The 21,985-nt window shown below is 51.7% G+C and overlaps 2 protein-coding genes across 8 annotated transcripts; one reads left to right on the forward strand and one right to left on the reverse strand.

The window, feature by feature from the left end:
* LOC8155311 lies at positions 508–16,988 on the reverse strand. Of its 7 annotated transcripts, none has more exons than XM_021461586.1 (6): positions 16,851–16,988; positions 6,228–6,413; positions 4,979–5,292; positions 4,789–4,893; positions 4,489–4,620; positions 508–4,275 (listed from the first exon to the last, which is right to left on the reverse strand). In XM_021461586.1, the coding sequence occupies exon 6, from the start codon at positions 1,990–1,992 to the stop codon at positions 799–801; it is 1,194 nt and encodes a 397-aa protein (XP_021317261.1). In that variant the 5' UTR covers positions 1,993–4,275; positions 4,489–4,620; positions 4,789–4,893; positions 4,979–5,292; positions 6,228–6,413; positions 16,851–16,988; the 3' UTR covers positions 508–798. The 7 variants fall into 7 exon arrangements, with proteins under 7 accessions (XP_021317261.1, XP_021317259.1, XP_021317260.1 ...); XM_021461584.1 differs by having other exon boundaries at positions 4,412–4,620; XM_021461585.1 differs by having other exon boundaries at positions 508–3,724; positions 4,080–4,620.
* LOC8155319 (oligosaccharyltransferase complex subunit ostc) lies at positions 17,053–18,186 on the forward strand. Its single transcript, XM_021461587.1, has one exon. The coding sequence runs from the start codon at positions 17,118–17,120 to the stop codon at positions 17,943–17,945; it is 828 nt and encodes a 275-aa protein (XP_021317262.1). The 5' UTR covers positions 17,053–17,117; the 3' UTR covers positions 17,946–18,186.

Consider the following 21,985-nt stretch of genomic DNA (forward strand, 5'->3'; position numbering starts at 1 on the left):
TACATTTTTTTCTCGAAAATGCAAGAGAGCTGCGCTTCATTATATTAAGAAGAGGGTAAAGGGCAAGAGCCCGAACAACGCTACAACACACACACACAAACTCACACACACACGCACTCACACCCCACCTATTTCTAGGGTTACATTAGCGCTCGCGACAAAGCTACTTAAGGCGACCACTACCACAAACAAAGCCAATCTAGCTAGCTACCAGGGAGGAGGGCAGACAGAAACGAAAGCCCTCGAGCCCCAGCCGTGGACCACAAATGACGTTCCTCCCCAGCCGCCATCAAGGCACGAACCAAATTTGGAGCTACTCTGACGAAAACACACCCATTGCGGTGGTTCCAAATAGTCCAAGCTCCGAGAATAATGAGAGAATTAATTCCTTGCCTTGTCAACTCAACAGTGGTGCTGCTGCTGGCCTTCTCCCACCAATCAAGGAAGGAAAACTCAGTGGGCTGAGGGGACAAGTTCTGAAGACCAACTTGTCTAAAGAGATTAAACCATAGTTCCCTTGCGAAAACACAATGGACAAGAAGATGCTCAATAGTCTCTTCTTCTTGGTCACACAAAGGACAATAATCCAGATGGGGCAGCCCACGACGTGCCAAGCGATCAGCCGTCCAACATTTGTTGTGTGCGACCAGCCACATGAAGAAGCGACATTTAGGTGGTGCCCAAGATTTCCAGATCCTTTCCCATGGTCCAAAGACGGTAGAACCCAAAAAGAAACCATCATAAGCCGACTTAGCTGAATACTGCCCATTAGAGGAGAACATCCATATATGTCTGTCCTCAATTTCCGGCTGTAGCTGAAAGTCCAATAAAAGATCCCAAAGATGAAGGAAGTCTACAATCACACCAACTGTACGAGCTCCCTAAATATCCAAAATCCAAGACCGGGAGCCTACGCGGGACAGAAGTGGCCACCTGGGAAACAGAGACCAGCCCCGGCAAGGCCGATGAAGGGACTACACATGCTTCAGCAGATGCCACCCATGTCTGGACAGGCCCACCAGCGCCAGACACACCGGGCACACCATCAGCAACCGGGCTTGGGGGGCGTGGAGGCGAAGGAGAGCGCAGACGGCGACTACGACGCCGACGCTGAGAATCAACCGAGTCGTCGTCATCCCCAGGCGGGGAAGGCGGGTTTGCAGCAGAACCATCAGGGTGAAACCGGATGGAGAAACGGATGTCAATATCATACTCCAGCACACGCTTCACCGGCGGATCCTCCTCGACGGCGACCGGTGGCTCACTAACCCATAGCTTTCTGGAACTAGGGATCAAATGAGGGTCTGAGCACCATGCTAAGCAACGAAAGACTGATAAATCTATCAAGTTGAGAGTGTCCTGATGCACGTTCTGAACCCAGGCATGCGGGCTTAGCAGATGTTCCACAGTCGATGTTTCCCACACATGGGAGGGAATGTTGCGGAGCTCAACATCGATCGGCCAAGGCAGAACCTTCCCAGCTACACCCATCAGACGACTCCATTTTTTGCACAAAAGGCTGAAATTGCCATTGCGGAGCGGCTGCTGGAGACCAACCAGATGATCCACTGAGACGAGGTCAGGAAGAACCAGCAGGTAGCTTGAAGCAGAAGCACGACGAAGAACCAAACTGTTCGGCTCGATTTCCATCCTCGCAGCGATGGCTGCAGCAACCACACTCGCATCGGCCAACGGCTCGTCGCCACTGACATTCACGATCACCGCATGCTTAAGGTCCTCCTCAGCCCGAGCAATGAGATCAGTCCAGTTGATGATGCAAGGGAGAGGTTGCACAAAAGCAGGGGGATACACTGGCACAACTTCTGAAGAAACAACAGGCCGGGCCTCCGGAGGTGCGTCAGAAATCACTTGGCCTACACGCTGACGGAAACGCGAACGTCGACGCCGGCGCCTTCCCGGCCTTGAGTCCGAACCATCACCCGAGCCAAGCGCCATCATCGCAGAATTCCCTTGCTGTGCTGCGGCAGCCATGACACGCGTCACCCCCGCCGGAAGGGACCATTGCGAAAGGGCGGCGTCAACCGGCTCCGGGATGATAGAGATACGCCGCCACACCGACACACGCCTTGGCGCTGCAGACCTGACAGCCGCGCCACCGGCCAAGCCCGCCGGAGGAGACCGTTGCGGGAGGGTAGCGACAGCCGGCTCCTTGACTGCACGAACGCGCCGCCAAACAGGAACACGCTTCGCCGGAGGGCCTGCACGGGACAACCCAGGGCACACAGAGGACCGGTGCCTCAAAGACTTGCAGCGGAAGCACCGAGTTCTTTGACGGCACTGGACTGCGATATGTGCGGTGGAGAAGCAATTGAAACACTTGCCGACCAGGTCGACGGGGACTGGACGCCGGGGAGTTCGAGCCGCACGCCGGCTGCGCACCAAGCCCTGCGCGACTCGAACCTCTGCTACCCCTCCGAATCAGAACGACAAGGCGGGGCGGCCGAACGCTGCGGATGGCGGAGGACGATCCTGGGAGCGGGCCTGGCCCCTGCAGCCGCGGCCACCTGGCCGCCCCGGGCAGGAGACGAAGCACCCGCCGATCCGTGCGCCGCCGAAGCACCTTTTGAACTCTATTTTTTTCTTGAACTGAAACACTCTTTTTTTATTTTCTTTTGACTTTTTTTTTAGAACCTCCGAACAAGCGATATACAACTTTCAATAAGGGTAGCACAGAATGACAAACAAAGTATTGGTGCCGATTGGTAGGCTGATTTGGAAGCAATCAAGGGTGGGATGGGTGGGGTAGAAACAACAGAAGAAAGAGGAGAAAAAGAAAAAAAACGAAATTCAGATTAGGAGAACTCAGACCAAGTGCAATCAGCAACAAGATAATTCTCAATGGATCAAAAGTCGAAGCTGCAAACTAAATTCTGATGCAAAATTGAAATCATTAGTATATAATTTTGCTGGTGGTGTGGGCTGTTTGTGGACTATAGGAAAATGAATAAACTATCCTACCAAAAATAAGAATGATCCTACCGAGTAAACGGAGGCTCTGATGCCAGATGATGCGCACACGTCTATGGATCACGTGTGACAAGTAGTAGTGGCCCGATCTTCTCGAAGGATCTACGGACTTGATAACTATCGCTGCGTGACCTGGTGAAGAGGCAGTGCACCGCGAGTCTGCACACGCGACGAACTACCCAGACAATCACCCTTCCACGTACCGATGAAGCCAGCCCACGCAATCACGCGTAAAGACATGAAGGCACAAACTGGGTGAACCGCAGTTCGGCGTTCTACAACTCCCTCAGGAATCGAAAGAACAAGTCTGCAAGCCTCTCAAGACTCACGTGGAAAGAAGAACTCAAAGAGTTTGTGTTTCTGAAATTGCAATCACGAGTTACTGTTCACGTCCTTCATTACAGGGATATATATAGCACTAGTGGAGTTTCAGCTTGGTGGAAAATAATTGAGAACATGTAGTGGGAAGTTGCAGCACTACTTTTATTAATAACCAAGCCTAGTAGGATGCATGGCTGGTTGGTATTCTCTGCATGAATGCTGCAGCGTGTGTGGACAGCAACCCAGTTGCTGGTTGCATGCATTTCTAACTTCTGAATATTTGCTTGCACTTCAACGGCTGGTACTCATTGTAGCTGAATGGCATTTCCTTTCTGATGCACGTCCAGGTTCCTTGCATATATTTGGCGGGCAGAATCCATCATCATCCCATGCGCGTTCATGCCCTCCATCATTCCTAAGAACATGAAAACAAGTACTGAAATGATTATTTAACATAAGGTTAGCGTTCACCTGAGAATGCATTTCCTTCTCCAATTGTTTGGCTCTGCTCCTTGTAGTTGGACCCACTATATCAGATGCATCTTCATTAGGATGTGGAGAAGACTGGATACTAGGGGATGTCCTCATTAGCTTTCCCCTCTTGGGAAGGAGTCGTCCTCGACTTAGACTCACCAACAAATGGAAGCAAATCTTTGACATTGAATGGTGGGCTCACATTGGAATATTCAGGCGGTAGTTCAATTTTATAAGCATTATCATTTATCTTTTGGAGACCTGGAATGGACCATCACCTCGTGGAGATAACTTACTCTTGCGTTGTTGGGGAAATCGATCCTTGCGCAAGTGCAACCACACTAGGTCACCGGGCTAGAATGTAACTTTCTTCTTACCCTTGTTTGCTTGCTTTACATACTGTGCAGATTTCTTCTCTATATTCCTTCTTGTATCAGCATGTAGCTTCTTAATAAATTCTGATCTCTTTGCAGCATCCATGTTAACTTGTTCCTGCAATGGTAAAGGCAAAAGATCCATGGGTGTATGTGGTTTAAAACCATAAACAATTTCAAAGGGGCAAAAATTTGTTGTTGAATGTACTGCCCTATTATAAGCAAATTCAACATGTGGAAGGCATTCTTCCCACATTTTCAGATTCTTTTTCAGCACAGCCCTCAACATTGTAGACAGAGTACGGTTGACATCTGGATTAGCTTCTCTTACAGAGGCCAGTGGATCATCATCCACATCTGTTGGAATCCTGTCTTCAAGGTTAGCCCCCTTGGGTCGAGATCTGGTGTGACTATCCACAACAAACCTTGCAAGCATTTCATCTGTAAATGGATCAACAATATCCTGCACTTTACAAATTAAAGATTAGTAGTGATTGACAACTGATCATGGAAAAAACATATCACACATGAATAACAGCTCCAAACCTTAACCATGCAGTGGACGTCAAAACGTGAAATAATGGGATTCGTCAGTACAAGATTCTAAGTGAATGTCTTTGATGAAACATACCTGAAGTTACCTTCCCCCTATTGGGTTTGCTGCAGTAATTACACTGCAAATTCCTGCTTTTGACATACTGATACTCTGTTGCTCCATAGCTTCATGAATACTACCCTGAAATAATCAGAAGAGACTTACATTTTAGCAATACAGAAATATAAATAGTACAGGACATCCAAATGCAAAGGTTATCTCATACCTATCTTGATCATTCATCTTGTCAAATTCATCAATAAGGCAAATGGGGATCAGCAAGGACTAGTGCACCTCCCTCAATTGTCCATTCTCGTGTTACTGGATCCTTGTGAACCACAGCAGTAAGACCAACAGCAGAGGCTCCTGATCAGTCTAGGCACATCACCACTAGAATACATTCCACGCTGAGATCTTCCAGGTGAACTAGGAGTGGCACCATCACTATCATCATCACTTCTTGGTGTTCTTCATCCACTTGGTGGCCTAAAACTAGCCCTGTGCCTTTTTGGACGCCTGAATTCATATCCTCATCTGTATCTGCACCATGGAAGATAAGAGCTTTAAATTCACACAGTAACTGACATCTAAACGTTGGACTTCTAATATATGTTACAAAAGTTTACACCTAAGGCAATCAGGGCACTCCCAATGCATGAAACTATTAGCAGTTTCTATAGCATAGAACATTGTACCAAGAAACCATCCTTCCAAGTGCAAGATTTTCTACCGTACACGACATAAGTAGTGGTAGAAACCATATTCACTCTCCCAATGAGATACGAGTAGTTTCTTGTCCATTGATAACTGTGATGACCTAGTTTCTTAGTTAGACCTGGTTTCTTGGATTCTTCCTCTCTCTCTTCATTAAATCACTTGCCACATCAGCAAATTGCTTACGTGGCAGTGTAATTAATATCTATAGAAACTACCATAGTTTCTGCATTGTGAGTGCCCTCATGTTACCCTTTTTTAACAAGAATCTATAACTATCAGTTCTCAAAAAACTATCTACGTGTAATCAGTACTGCTGCTAAATGAAGATTGATAGCTAATATCTGTTGTATGCTTACTATATGGACATGAACTCAAACAAACATTAATAACTTCCTAAGCAACAAATTCATTAGCAGTTGAGACATAAATGACACACAGCTCTCTTACACGTGGAAGAAAAATAAATACATTTTTACTGTTCCAACAGTTGATAAATGGATGGATAAATGGAGATAGTCCAATTCAATATTCAGTATAATATGCAATATATGAGATTTTTACACAAAGTGTTACCCACACTGAAATCACCAAATGAGGCAGAAGCAACTGAAACCAGAGCCCAGAGATGCATCATAAATTCTTATACCAAATACTCATGTGGTAGTTTAATCAAGAGCGTACATTAATAAAAACATACAGTAAATACTTAATTTGCTCTGATATCCTACAGAAACTAAAATTTGTCTTGAAGCCATTACCCTGATCGTGAAGCATCTGTGGCAATTTCCTGCCAGCTGCTGTACCAGACCTCACATCCCTTGCATCAAGCTCTGCTTCCGCGGCCCTTCGATCAGCCATGATTTCATCAAGATTCCTCTCATCTTAAGTGAATCATCTAAACTAACTGACTCATACTGTTCATGCTATCCATCCTTCGGTAATCACTGCAATCAGGAAAAGGAAAAAGGACTTAATCGAAGCAAAAGATTTCAAAACTGACAGTGTTATGACCGGCATCTCATATAGGAGATCTGCCCAGGGCTAGGCTGACGTTGGGAGGGGGGCTGCAAGCCCAGTTATCTTTATATCTATTATTAGGAATATTATTATTATTTAGGGGGTGATTTATAAAATATTAGAAGGCTATATATATATTTGTAAGACTCTATGAGATAATTAAGCAGAAACATATTATTATTTCTGGCTTCCTGAAGGGAGCCGGGAGTTCTCTGCCCTAATTGCCTCTCTGCGCCCCCGCTCTCTTTCTCTCCCTCGACCACGGCGGCGGAGCGCCACCGCCGAGCTTTCCGTCCAGCGCCACCACCCTCTCACCCATACAACCTGCGCAGTGTCCCTGGTAGGATCCGTAATCCTATCAACCTGGTATCAGCAGACTCAGGTTCGATGACGACTCCGCTGCCGACAACCTCCCTGCCGCCGGCACCCCCGTCGACCCAACAGTCGTCGACCTCCGCGCCTGATCTCTCCGATGGGAAGTCGGTCGTGGCAACTCCTCTAACCCTAGAGTCCCTCGGCGCCAAGGTGGATCAGATCGCCACCGCCGTGGCTTCCATGCAGTCGGCGTGGGCTGGACTGCTGCAGACGCCCGCGCCACCGCCAAACCCTCCGCTGCCGGCTTCCGCGACGTCCTACCCCTACGGGATGCCGCACAGCGGGCCGATCCCGCTCCACCTCCTGCAGTGGCCACCGTCGTCGTCGCCCCTGCCAGAGTGGCTACGTGCCCAGATAGCGGCTTCAGAGCCGTCATCCTCGACGATCACCACAGCGTTCCCATCTACACACGCACCGCCAGCAACGCTACCGGCCTCCGTTCTACCCTCCGCCAGCGACGTCCTCTACGGGGGCGTGGACGGACCGTTGTTCTCCGGCTCGCCCCTACCCGTGGCTACTCCAGCGACCGGCCCGGTCGACCCTGGCCTCGCGGCGTTCCTCGCCACGGTCTCCCAAGGGGGGCCAAAATTCTACAAGCTCGAGTTTGCAACGTATGATGGCTCGGTTGATCCTCTGAATTGGCTAAACCAATGCGAGCAGTTCTTTCGGGGTCAGCAAACTCCTGTCTCGGCCCGGACTTGGCTCGCGTCCTATCACCTACGCGACGCCGCCCAGACATGGTACTATGCCCTGGAACAGGATGAAGGGATGCCATCCTGGGAACGCTTCCGGGCCCTCTGTTCGCTTCGCTTCGGCCCTCCGGTTCTGGGCACTCGGTTGGCTGAGCTCGCACGCCTTCCCTTCGGTACGACTGTCCAGGACTTCTCGGAGCGCTTCAACGCCGTTCTCTGCCACACCCGCGACCTCTCCCCTCGACAGAAAGCGGAGTTGTACGTGGGCGGCCTTCCAAACCACATCAGGAAGCATGTGCAGATGCGTGCGCCCCAGGATCTCCAGTCCGCCATGTATTTGGCGCGGGCCTTCGAGGATGCTGTCCCGGCAGTTCCCCCTCCAGCTCGGGGTGCGCGGGCTCCACAGCGGGCGCCATGGGCGCCGCAGCAGCAGCAGCGCCCCGTGCAGGCAGCAACGGATCAGCCCCCAGCCCAGGGGGCCCAGCCAGTGCGCCAGTTCCGGCGTCTGTCGCCGGCCGAGCAGCAAGAGCGACGCCGGCAAGGGCTGTGTTTTAACTGTGACTAGCCGTACGTCCGCGGCCATGTGTGTCAGCACCTGTTTTACTTGGAGTGCGACGACTACCTCGACGATGACCCGGCGGCCGCTGCCCAGGCGGAACTGCCGGCCGTTCCGGGTACCATCAGGCCGCTGCACCCCGACGACGTCGCCAAGACGGCGTTCCGCACTCACCAAAGCCATTTTGAATTCTTGGTCATGTCGTTTGGGCTCACGAATGCTCCGGCCACCTTCTAGGCGTTGATGAACGATGTCCTCCGCGGTTTGTCTTAGTGTTTTTCGATGATATTCTTATTTACAGCTCGTCATGGGCGGAACATTTGCAACATGTCAACATCGTCCTCAACGCTTTGCGCTTCCATCACCTTCATCTGAAACGCTCCAAGTGCTCGTTTGGTGCACCGTCGGTGGCCTATCTGGGCCATGTCATCGCCGAGGGCGGTGTCGCCATGGACGCCGACAAGGTCGCCGCCGTGGCTGCGTGGCCACTTCCCTGCTCCGCCCGGGCCCTCCGAGGCTTCCTGGGTCTGGCGGGTTACTACCGGAAGTTCATCCGGGACTTCGGCATCATCGCTGCCCCGCTCACGCGTCTCTTGCGGCGAGACGCGTTTGCATGGGATGACGATGCGACGACGGCATTCGAGGCGCTGAAGCGCGCCTTGACCACCGGGCCTGTACTGCAGATGCCGGACTTCGACGCGACCTTCGTGTTAGAATTAGCTTGCGCCTTCCCTATTGGGCTGGCTGTTGGCCTCCTCAGGCCCATGTACTCTGCTATATATATGTGTGTATCCCCCTGTAATCAATTCAATTAATCTAATACAGTTGGCCAGTTCGGCCTTCATGGTATCAATCGCCTGATCGGGTCCTGTGCGACCCCTTCACGCGCTTCCGCTCCCTTCGTGTGCCGCGCCCCCTCCTCGGGCTGCGCCCGACTCCTCACGCGCCCGACTCCTCGCGCGCCGCGAAACTCATCGCCGCGCGCAGCCTCCCTCGCGCGCGCTGCCTCCTTCTCCCTGCTCCGCCGCCCTCCATGGCTTCTTCCCTCTCACCCGCCTCCTCTGGAGATGCTGCTGCCTCTGCGGCTCAGCGTCGCGATGAAGCCCTCGCCGCGGCCAAGATCCTGGAAGAAGAAGCCGCCTCCGTCCACACCGATAACGTCGAGCGCCGCCAGCAACTTCAGGAGGAAATTAACCTCCTCAAGACCGCTGCCGCTGCCCAGGAGCGCGTTCGCACCGCCGCTGCCGCCCTCGCTGCGGAGCGTGCACAGGCGGACGCTCTGGAGCAGCAGGCAGCGGCCCTCCGCGAGCGTCTTCGCGCCGAGGCTCTCCGGGACGATGACGACCGCTCCGTCTACTCCAAAACTGAAGCTGTCGCCCACCTGCACCGCCAAGCTGCTGCAGTGCAGAACATCCGCAACCTGGTGCCCATCGTCCTTGACATCCAGTCCTCCAACTATTCCAAGTGGCGCGAATACCTCCTCCTCACCCTTGGCCGGTATGCCCTGAAGGACCATGTCCTTAGCGACAACCCTCCGCTCGATGACTCGGCCTGGGCGCGCATGGATTATGTGGTCCTCTCATGGCTGTTCAACAGCATCTCTCCGGACCTCCTGGACATCGTCCACGAACATGGCGGCACCACTGCTCGGGCTGCCTGGCTCGGGATCGAGCAGCAGTTCCTAAACAACCGTGAGTCTCGGGCTCTGCTCCTTGATGCGGAGTTCCGCAACCTCACTCAAGGGGCGCTCTCCGTCGACGAGTACTACCGCAAGATGAAGAGCAAGGCTGACGCCCTCGCTGATCTTGGCGAACCTGTCAACGACCGCACCCTGGTGTTGAATGTCTTGCGGGGCCTCAACGAGCGTTTTCAATTCATGGCTCAGCTCGTCACACGCCAGCGCCCGTTCCCCTCCTTCGGCGACGTCCATGCTGATCTTCGCTTGGCTGAGCTCAACATGGCCCCGCCCTCGGCGCCTCCTTCTGCTCTCGTCGCTTCCTCGACTAGCAGGCCACCTACCTCCTCAACAGCACCCGCTCGCACTCCCCCAGGCCATCCCTTCCCTGGGGGCACCTCCTCTGGTGGTGGTCGTGGCCGGCGCCGCCGCGGTGGGCGTGGCCAAGGTGGTTCCCAGGGCGCCCAGGACGGCCAGAACAGTTCGCACGGCGGCTCCCAGTGGCCGTCCCTCTTCAACCCATGGACAGGCTCCATCCAAATGTGGCCTGGTGGCCCTCGCGCTCCTTCTCCACGTCCCGGCTTTCCGCAGCACCACCAGCAGGCCCACATGGCCGGTCTGCACCAACAGCAGGCCCTCATGGCTGGGCTTCATCACCCTGCCATGGCGCCACTTCCTCTGCAACATGCTGCTCCCCCCCCAGCAGGCCTTGGTATGCAGCAGCCCCCTGTTTGGAGCCCCTGGGATCCGCAGTCCCTTGCTAACGCGTTCAGCACGGTGACTCTCACCCCTCCGGGCAACTCCGACTGGGTTGTTGACTCTGGAGCCACCTCCCATATCGCCTCCAGTCCTGGTATGGTCACTCCCTCATCCTCTTCTGTTTTTCCCTCCTCCATTGTTGTTGGCAACAGCGCCACTCTTCCTGTAGTTGGCACTGGTTACTCGACCCTCCCGGGTCCCTTTCGCCTCAACAATGTTCTCATTGCTCCTGCTATTATTAAAAACCTTCTTTCCGTTCGTCAATTTACTTCTGACAATCATGTTTCCATTGAATTTGACCCTGCTGGTATTTCTGTGAAGGACCTTCGCACCAGGGCCACCCTCCTTCGATGTAACAGCTCGGGCCCCCTCTACACCCTGCAGCTTCCATCGACCCCTACTGGACCTTGTGCCCTCATCACCACCCCTTCCTCGACCGACTGGCACCGTCGTCTCGGCCACCCTGGCAAGGACGCCCTACAGAGCCTCACCCGGACATCTTCCATCATTTGCAGCACTCCTGGCGATGCTCCGTTATGTCATGCATGCCAACTCGGTCGACATGTTCGCTTACCCTTTTCTTCCTCTTTGTCTAGGGCTTCCAAACCCTTTGATTTAGTTCATTGTGATCTGTGGACCTCCCCTGTTCCTAGTGTATCCGGATTTAAATATTATCTAGTAATTCTCGATGATTACTCTCATTTTTTATGGTCCTTTCCTCTTCGTCTCAAATCTGAGACTTTTTCCTGTCTCTCTAATTTTTTCACCTACGTTCTCACTCAATTCGGCTGCACTATTAAGGCAGTTCAATGTGATAATGGTCGTGAGTTTGATAACTCCACCTCCCGCGCTTTCTTCCTTGCCAAGGGTGTCGTCTTGCGCATGTCTTGCCCATACACCTCGCAGCAAAACGGCAAGGCTGAACGTATTCTCCGCACCACCAACAACATCATTCGCACTCTCCTCTTTCAAGCGTCCATGCCCCCCTCTTATTGGGCTGACGCCCTCACCACTGCTACTCTCCTCCTCAATCGTCTCCCCACCAAGACCCTCAACATGTCCACTCCTCATTTTGCTCTCTATGGTACTCTTCCCTCCTACCATGAGCTTCGGGTCTTTGGCTGCACGTGCTATCCCAACCTTACTGCCACCACACCACACAAACTCGCCCCACGGTCCACTCTGTGCGTCTTTTTTTGCTACTCCACCGATCACAAAGGATATAGGTGTCTTGATCTAGCCACTAATCGTGTCATCATCTCTCGTCACGTTGTGTTTGACGAATCCTCCTTCCCTTTTTCCCACCAACATCCCTCACCTTCTCCTACTGATCTTGATTTTCTAACTAATGGTGCTCCTGTCCAAGCTATTTCCTCTTCTGCAGGTAACCTCAACACTCCCTGTGCTGGTCCTGTTCCACCAGCCCAAGAAATCCAGGCACCTCCGCTGCCTCAGGAGGAACTCCAGGAGGTGCCCCTGGTACCCCGGACGCGCGCACGGATGCCTCAGGCTCCTGCTGTGCCCAGCGCAGTCCAGGATTCCCCGGTGCAGCAAGCGCCTGCTGTACTGGTCCCCCAGACGCCCCAGGTGGTGTCCCAGCCGCTGGCCCCCCCAGCGGCCTCATTTCAGCGGCCGCCGGTCGTCAACGTCTACACACGGCGCGCTCCCCCAGCAGCAGCCCCTGCTGCCCCTACTCGGCCGCCAATCGTCCATGTCTACACGCGGCGTGCTCCTCCACCGGCGTCTCCCCCTTCACCGACTCCTGCTGCTCCTACTCGACGCTCCAGCATCATTCCTTCCCCGCCACGCTTCGTGAAGGATGCTCCTCCTGTTGGTGTTGTTCCCATCCCACCGCTCGTCAACACCCACAGCATGACGACCCGTGGAAAGGCTGGTTTCCAGCAACCTCGCCTTGGCCTCCATGCTGAGGCTATCTCACCCATCCCACGATCATGCCGCGACGCCCTCACTGATCCTCATTGGCGCCAGGCCATGGAAGAAGAGTACGCTGCACTCATGGATAATCACACTTGGGACCTTGTCCCTCGACCCAACGCAGCAAATGTAGTCACCGGCAAATGGATTTTCAAGCATAAGTTTCACGCTGATGGGACTTTGGACAGATACAAGGCTCGCTGGGTCCTCCGTGGCTTCACCCAACGTCCCGGTATTGACTACGATGAGACGTTCAGTCCTGTGGTCAAGCCGGCTACTATTCGTACTGTCCTCACCTTGGCTCATTCTCGGCAATGGCCAATTCATCAACTCGATGTGAAGAATGCCTTCCTCCATGGGACGCTGTCTGAGACTGTCTACTGCTCGCAGCCCACTGGTTTTGCAGATTCTACTCATCCTACTCATGTGTGCAAACTTAACAAGTCCCTGTATGGACTTAAACAGGCGCCACGGGCATGGCACAGCTGCTTTGCCTCCCATCTGCTGTCCCTGGGGTTCTCTGAAGCCAGATCAGATACATCATTGTTCATTTTTCACCGAGGCACCGAGACAGCTTACTTGCTCCTCTATGTGGATGACATTGTCCTAACAGCATCCTCACAGCAGCTCCTCCACCGTGTTATTGAGGCTCTGAAAAAGGCATTTGCTATGAAGGATCTTGGTCCACTTCATCACTTCCTCGGCATGCACGTTGAGCAGCAGGGCAACTCCCTCTTTCTCTCTCAACGGCAGTACACTTTGGACATCATCACCCGCAATGGCATGAGTGATTGCAAGCCTTGTTCCACCCCGGTCGACACTTGTGCCAAGGTCTCTGCCTCTGATGGCCCCTCTGTTACAGATCCTACAGCATACCGCAGCCTCGCAGGGGCTCTCCAGTACTTGACCTTCACCAGGCCAGACATTGCATATGCCGTCCAGCAAATCTGCCTCCACATGCACGACCCTCGAGAAAGTCATCTCACTGCTGCCAAAAGGATCCTCCGCTACCTCAAGGGCACCTTGGACTATGGCCTGGTCATTCCGAGGTCATCTCCGTCACAGCTCACTGTCTACACCGACGCTGACTGGGCTGGCTGTCCAGACACCCGCCGTTCTACCTCGGGCTATGCAGTCTTCCTCGGCAGCAGCCTTGTCTCCTGGTCATCCAAGCGGCAGCCCACCGTCTCCCGCTCCAGTGCGGAGGCTGAATATCGTGCAGTTGCAAATGGCGTTGCTGAAGCTTCCTGGCTACATCAACTCCTCCAGGAACTTCATCACCCCATGTCATCAGCCTGCCTCGTCTATTGCGACAATGTCAGCGCCGTCTACCTCTCCACCAACCCCGTACAACACCAGCGTACCAAACACGTGGAGATCGATCTCCACTTCGTACGGGAACGCGTTGCCATTGGGGTTGTTCGGGTCCTCCATGTCCCCACCACATCCCAATTTGCTGACGTCTTCACCAAGGGTCTTCCTTCATCCGTCTTCACTGATTTTCGCTCCAGTCTGAACGTCCAGCCAGCTACCGTTCTGACTGCAGAGGGGTGTTAGAATTAGCTTGCGCCTTCCCTATTGGGCTGGCTGTTGGCCTCCTCAGGCCCATGTACTCTGCTATATATATGTGTGTATCCCCCTGTAATCAATTCAATTAATCTAATACAGTTGGCCAGTTCGGCCTTCAGACTGCACGGCGAAGATGGCCTGCACGTCGTCCAGGACGCCTTCCTTGAGGACATAGTACCCGCCGGCGTGGCCCTCCTCGGCCGGCTGGAACACGAGCTTTACTGTACCCTAGGGACAAAATCCACAATTATGCCAAATGGCCATTTTTTTATAAGAACTGGGAGTGAATCACATTATGGTCAGCCCAAGTACACATGGTCGACTCAGCAAACAAAATTCAAATGCCAAATTAAATGGCCATTGGAGAACGCCTGCTCTCCCATGTCCATGCCCAAGTACATATATGGTCGACTCAGCAAACTAAATTCATCGCCTGCTCTCCCATGTGCTAAGTGATTAATTTGAATCTGACACGGACGATCTAAATCCAGCATCTTGGCACAGCTAGCTGGAACCAGCTTCAGGAACAATGAACAGGAGGAATAATGTTATTTTATAACGTGGGAATGTTACCGTTCCCGAATCAAGAATGTCGACGTTCTCAAAAGGCGAAACATAGCCATGTTCTACGTTTCCGGCTGCTAAGACTCTAGTTCCTCTAACAAGAAACTGTGCCAAATAAGCTAGGCCGATCGATTATGGAAAATTGGAACGGAACACATGGCAATGCTGCAGGTCTCGGTCGGTCACAGTCCAGTTAGTACAAGAGATGCATGATAAAAAGGAGAGAGCGCATGCGGCGGCATACGATCGATCAATCGAGGCAACTGTACGTACGTAGAAAAACAGAGAATGCAATGCATGAATTGCAAAAGTGACTGATCCGTGCAAAGGGGGAAAAAGACTTGGAGAGGGAGCGCGTCCATGTCGGCCCGGAGCGCGAACACGGGGCCCGGGGCGGCGCCGGCGCCGGTGGCCACGACACCCGTCCGCGCGACGGGCCAGGCGTACGGCACACCGAGCACGTCCAGCTCCGCGCGCACGAGCGCGCTGGTGCGGTGCTCCTAGAACGCCAGCTCCGGGTGCTGGTGGATCCGGCGCCGCACGCCGAGCTGCCACTCAGCGAACTCCGGCGCGCGCGCCGCGTCTAGGAGCTCTCGCGCCAGCGCTGCCGCCGTCGCTGCCATCGTCTTCGACCGGACAGGAAGAGGGAGGAGACGGCGCCCGGAGCGCGAACATGGGGCCCGGGGCGGTGCCGGCGACGGTGGCCACGACACCCATCCGCGCGACGGGCCAGGCGTACGGGACGCCGAGCACGTCTAGCTCCGCGCGCACGAGCGCGCTGGTGCGGTGCTCCTGGAACGCCAGCTCCGGGTGCTGGTGGATCCGGCGCCGCACGCCAAGCTGCCACTCCGCGAACTCCAGCGCGCGCGCCGCGTCCAGGAGCTCCCGTGCCAGCGCTGCCGCCGTCGCTGCCATCGTCTTCGACCGGACAGGAAGAGGGAGGAGACGGCGGCGGTGTTTGACGTACTGAGTGGTGCGAGGAGACGGCTGCTCGATCGCCTTGTCGGCGACCGAGGCGGCTGTACGCGCCGCACCGGCCGGCGGAGGACCACCGCGAGGGACGGAGGACCACCGCGGAAGTCGACAAATCGGCGGCCGACCTCGACAAATCGGCACCCTGACCACCTGTTTGAAGCCGCCAGCAATCAGATCTGGCAGTTGAGCGGTGCTGCATTGGAGGGGCTGGGCCAGCTGCAGACCCGACATGATTTGGGGCGGCGCGACGCGATGGGAGCAGGAGCTGCAGGGGGGTGACTGGGCGGCGCGTAGGGAGTCACGGTGGGGAGGGCAGCGGCCGGACGGTGCGGAGTGAGTCGCGGAGGCCTCCTGTGGCGGCCACCGGCGTGCGCGTGCACGGCAGCGGGCACCGGCGCGGCCGCTCGCTCGCTCGCTCGACCATCGGCGTGCGCGCGGCTAGCGGGCTCGCGGCGGGGGCGCGGCCACCGGCGTGCACGTGCGCGGCAGCGGGCACGGCCAGCGGGCTCGCGGCGGGGGCGCAGGGCGTGGCCACCGGCGCGCCCGCTCGCTCGCGCGGACCGAGAGGATGGAGAGAAACGCTCGGCCACCGGCGTGCGCGCGGCCAGCGGGCTTGCGGCGAGGGCGCGGGGCGCAGCCACCGGCGGCCACCAGAGATGGAGAGGAGCGGGCACCGGCGCGGCCGCTCGCTCACACAGATCGAGAGGAGAGACAAACGGGAGCAGGAGAAGGAATGGCGAGCAGGAAGGGAAGAAGGATAGAAGGAATATCTGTTTCCATATGAGACGCGCGGGTCGCGTTCGCAAGTGGGAGGAGGCAGGACGAAAACAATTGCTGCACAAAAAAAATGTCCATCTTTTACTCTTTTTAGTTGTAATATAGGAGATATAACCTTACTTGATTCTAGCTACCAATTCTATCTACAATCTAGTGACGATCATGCAGGTACAGAATTTGTCATTATATAACCTTACTTGATTTTAGCTACCAATTCTATCTACAACAAAACAAAAGATTTGGTATTGAACCTATTTCCATTCTAAGGTTGTATTGGCATTGGTATCCAATTCAATACCTCCAGCCCAATATCTACATCCAAACAGAGCCTGATATCTATGTTATCGATTTCGCCTCACCTTAATTTTTTCCCGTCCTCGTTGCCTCTACCAGATCCCCTGGTCCCAATTACCCAGTCACCCCAAAACCCTGAATCACAGGAGATCCCAGAAATCTTCAGCCCCGGGTCAGATTCGAGTTGGCTTACTCGAGGTAGTTGTCGTTGTAGAGGTCCTCCCCCTCCTCGTCCTCGTCGGGGGCCACTGCGGCGGCGGGGTCGTCGTCATTGGCGGAGCACGTGTGTCGACCTCCGCTCGCCATCGTCGTCAGCATAGGATGACACAGCAGTCGTCAGAATAGGACAGAGCAGTGGCGCCGCGGCTGGTGGTGGTGTTGGGCGGGCGGCAGCCTGTCGGTGCTGAACCCGGGGGACCCCAGCGTCGAGGGTGCGTTGTTCTCCGACTCATCCTGCACGATGAGAACGCCGCGCAAACGTAGCAAGAGGAGATCAGATGTTGCAGCGCCGCAGGCGCGGGAGGAGGACGAGGCCGGGGGCTCGTGCGCTTACCATTCCGCCGGCGAAGGAGAAGCTCTGGGCGGCTCAGAGGAGGCTGGGGTGGGGCGGGCGCGGCTAGAGTTCAGGGAGCGCAGGGCAGAGCGGAGCGCCCGGGGTTTGGGGGTAGAAAAAGAGCCCCTTGACTGCCAAAAGACGTCAGAAAAGCCCAAACCCCAGGCGTGGCCCGTATTCTCTCTTCCCCCACAAGGCGCGATGCCCCCTAGATCGGATCACGCCGGCGGCAGCGCCGCCGCCGCGGCGGCCACGCATGCCGACTTCGACTCCATCGATCCCCTCTTCCACGTCCTCCGCGTGCTCCCCTTCTCCTTCCTCCGGCCGCCGCGCACCCGCCTGAGGCTGCCGTCGAACCTGGCGCTCCCGTCGCCCATGACCGTCTTCTCCCTCATCCTACTCACCTACTTCGCCGTCGTCTCCGGCCTCGTCTACGACGTCATCGTCGAGCCCCCCGGCATCGGCAGCGCCCAGGACCCCGGCACCGGCGCCGTCCGCCCCGTCGTCTTCCTCCCGGGCCGCGTCAACGGTCAGTACATCATCGAGGGGCTCTCCTCCGGGTTCATGTTCCTCCTTGGCGGCGTCGGCATCATCCTCCTCGACCTCGCCGTCGACCGCACCAGGCCCCGCAGCCTCCGCGTCTCGTTTGGAAGCGCCGGCGCGGTCGCCGTCGTCATCGCCTACGCCATGGCCATGCTCTTTCTCCGCATCAAGATCCCCGGCTACCTTTGGTGAGGCTGATAAAATCTTGCCTGTTAATTAACTAGACCAGATCCGCTGCAAGATCTCGCTACATCTAAATAGATCTGCGTGCTGTGGAGTGTGGACTAGCGGACTCCTCTTTTAATTTTGTCAATTGATGTTGCATCGCACAATGTTGTATGATATCAACTCAGAATTGCTTGGTGAGGATTCTCATTTTGCAGTGGTACTATTATCAACCTGTTCCATGGAATGCGTGCAATCCCACTATTTATATCAACCTGTTGTAGTTGATTGAGTCAGTATAATTTGTTATTGTTTACTAAGAGCCTATTTGGATACACATGGCTAGTTACTCGTTGGGGCTAAAAATCAGCCCAATTTTGTGGAGGTTGTAGTTGGCTAACAAATAATCAAAGACTCATCTCAAAAATTAGCCCATCTATTAGCCCTCTTGTTTGGATGCACTAGGGCTAATTTTAGCTACCTAAGAATTAGCCCTGGTATCCAAACAGGCCCTAAGTAGCATATACCACTTATCTTCATTGTCCATTGGATCGTCTTCGACACAGTGGTGTTATTGGAAGAATGTGGGGATGTAGCTCCAGAATGTCTGAATGAGAGATACCTTTTGTTAGAATGTAGATTTTAGGTTTGTTTACCAACAAGGGTATTAGATCCTATAGTATTCTTTTACAAATTTCTTTTTGAACATTACACTGTTTTCATGATATGGTGATAACATCAATAACTTCAAGCTCTCCTTGATTTGCATAATATGTTGTAATGTTGTAAGTTCAGTATATCCTATCGCTGGATTTTCTACATGTATTTGCGTTTTCTTGCTAATTGATTGATTTAGTGCTCCTATAATCAAATCTGTGGTGATTATAAAGTAATTTTTGCTTGAAAATTGTTCCCATTATAACACAAATGGGTCCCAGATGTTCTCTTGCGGTTGTGCCTGGCTATTAGAATAAGGCTGTCTGCTTACAATATTTTGTTTGGCTTGTGAAAATCTAATAAATTACATTAAAAGACTGGCTAGTTTCACAAGAAGAACTCATGTATTTTGGGAATTGGTTCATATTACCCAATTTGTTGGACAGTGCAATGTTGGATGCCTTCATGCAAAGATGGATGGTGACATTACTCTGCGAGTATGCCCTTTCTAATTTCTATGGATATGTAATCTGTTTTCAAAAAGCGGTGTTCGGTAAAATGATGTCAATAAACTGTTGTTTTGCTAAAAAGTGCCACTAAAATTCTGTATGTGCTGGTGGTTTTGTTAATCTTGGGTAATTGGTTGTACCCTAAGCAGAAACTGAATTTTTGGGGACCCTCATTGTTGGGTATTGCTTTCTTGAGATGAATCTTGGGTACCAATATGTCAAACCCAAATTTCTAAAAACTGGAATTACTCAGCCTGAACCTTTTGGGTTACCCAATTGCCCACCCCTACTCTCAATAGATATAATCTCTGTTTCAAAGAGTGGTGCTAGGTGGCACCCAGGTGTTAAGTAGAGCAGTGCCGCTTGCCTAGTGCCTTGGCATTTTGTCTAGGTGTTTCTCTGATAGCGGTTTAGGATTTGATCCATAATGAAATTGCGACAAATGAAGATAGAGGAAGATGAACTATCAATTATGTCATCGAACTAACGTATGTGTGGCAATGTCAAGTTCTTTTTGTTTAGCAAGCCATATATCCTCTGTTTATTGATGAATTACTCTTAACTAGCCAAAAAATTAGTCTTCTACGTCTGCTTAGGCAGTGCGTGCACCTATCACCTATGCGCTTGGCGAGGCCTGACTTCCTGTTGAGCACATAGGTGCTTTGAAACATTGATATAGCATTATGGTAAAGTTTTTATTTTGTATTTTTCATCTATGTCTGTTTGTAGCTGCAAAGGAAAATAGTCTGACTTATGTTCGTAATTTGTAGTATATAGTTTACCCTAATCCCATTGTGAGGTTATCATTTAGAAATAGGATTGATTCCTTATATGCCACTGATAAATTCTAATCCTTGATATTCCACCGCTGTAACTGATCTTCCTTCAATACCATTGATTTAAAATTTTAACCCCTTCAATGACAATGGCATATACATAATTTACCCTTAGGAATATTTTGCATGCATTTGACTGGACCATTAGCCTAGCTTCAGTGAAAGTGATATGCACTGCTATGGTAGTGTATGTTCTAATATGGTACTGTAATAAAATTATAGGCTACAGAGGAGCATTTGCTTTTGTACGGATTTCAGTGATTGTTGCACAGAAATATTGCAATGTGTTGAGAGCTGAGTGCGAGCATGTGACTTTTGATATATTTTAACATCAGCCAGAACAAGCATGGTATAAACTTGTCACGGAGATTAGGGGGGAAATGAACAATGGTTTAACCTGCTCCTTGTATATTTTACGAACAAAAGGACACAAAGTAGGGTATATTTTGCCAGTTTGGAATTCTCTGATGGTATGTAATTCTGTTATGTTCAGAATGAAATTTATATTTGCTTTTGTTTAAGTGATAAATTGCTACTGACCTGAAGGACAACTGTGGCTTTATTAGTGAGCACTTGTCATGAAATGTTAAGAAAGGTTTCAATAGAACGCTGCTGCATCTGAAGGTGGAAAATGTGAAGTATGATGCAGAATTTTTTGAGATAGGTGCTTTTCTTGCTTTGGTATATTGCTGGGTTGTCAATTGATATCAGGACTACAGGAGTGCATTTTATCATTCGTCCACTACCTGAACCATGCTATATTGTTCCTTGTGTTGCTGTGTGTTGTACTTGTGTTTGTCAATAGTTGACTATATAGTCGACATATTAGGTGCTTTTCTTGCTTTGGTTTTTTGCTGTGTTGTCAATTGATAGCAGGACTACAGTGCATTTTATCATTCGTCCACTACTTGGAACATTGTGTTGCTGTGTATTGTACTTGTGTTCTTGTCAATAGTTGACCATGTAGTCTGACTTATTATGTGGGTTACGTTTTCGAATGCGATGTTCATGGTACGTGAAAAGGTAAAGTAGTGTTCTTAAATGTCCTAAAGGAATTGTAAAATAACATATAGCCAAAGAGGAACAATGAAATATTAAGGCCCTGTTTGGCAATAAGAAAAGTTTTGACTTGTTTTGTTTGAGCCAGTATCCAAGATATGTGTTTTGACTCCGCCCATCTCGGATATCCCATTAGTGACGCGTTTTGTTAACACGTATATGGAGCATTTTGATATAGTGGCTTTGGAGCAAAGGTGCATAAATATATGGAGTATGGTTTTGGGACTCTGGCCAATAACTATTTTTTTTATTGGTTTTATGTAACTATTGGAGACGTTGAAAGCATCTAGGCACCATGCAGCGGACTACGAGTAATGGACTAGTCCTTAATAAGTATTATATATTCATCTTGTTCATTTTTATTACTCATGTTCTAGAATTGAGGTCCATGAATTGGGGGTTTCTAACGAAAGTTGTGGCGGCATTAATCCATGATAGGGATGCTCCTTGCTAGTATTGGGAAGCATCGACATTAGTGAGACAAGCAGTGCTTCAGGTTTCCCATGATATAATTGTTCCTCAAAGGACTATGTAACCATGTCGCTGGACATAACAAACACAGGACATCTCGCTCGCATTATTCAATAGATATTTGCCTTTCACATATTAAGGCATAATAAAATACTCCATCCATCTCAAATTCTAAATCATTCTAAGAATCTTAGAGAGTTAAAGTATCTCAAGTTTGACCAAAATTATAAAAATTACAAAGTTTTGTGGCGTCAGTTAGATATACTATAAAAATATAATTAATGAAGAACTTAATAATATTTAGTTGATATCATAAATGTTATTATCTTACTATATAAATTTGGTCAAACTTGAGATATTTTGACTCTCTAAAATTCTTGGAATGACATATAATTTAGGATGGAGAGAGTATAAAGCTAGCCATTGCAGTGCAATCTAGCCAATATATGGTGCTGGGGTAATCATAACGACCTGATCGTCGATGACCTCGTTGTAGATACAAACACATATGGAGCCTGGTTGGAGTGGTGACAAG

The sequence above is a fragment of the Sorghum bicolor genome, chromosome 5, assembly GCF_000003195.3.
Source record: "Sorghum bicolor cultivar BTx623 chromosome 5, Sorghum_bicolor_NCBIv3, whole genome shotgun sequence".
Lineage (NCBI taxonomy): Eukaryota > Viridiplantae > Streptophyta > Magnoliopsida > Poales > Poaceae > Sorghum > Sorghum bicolor.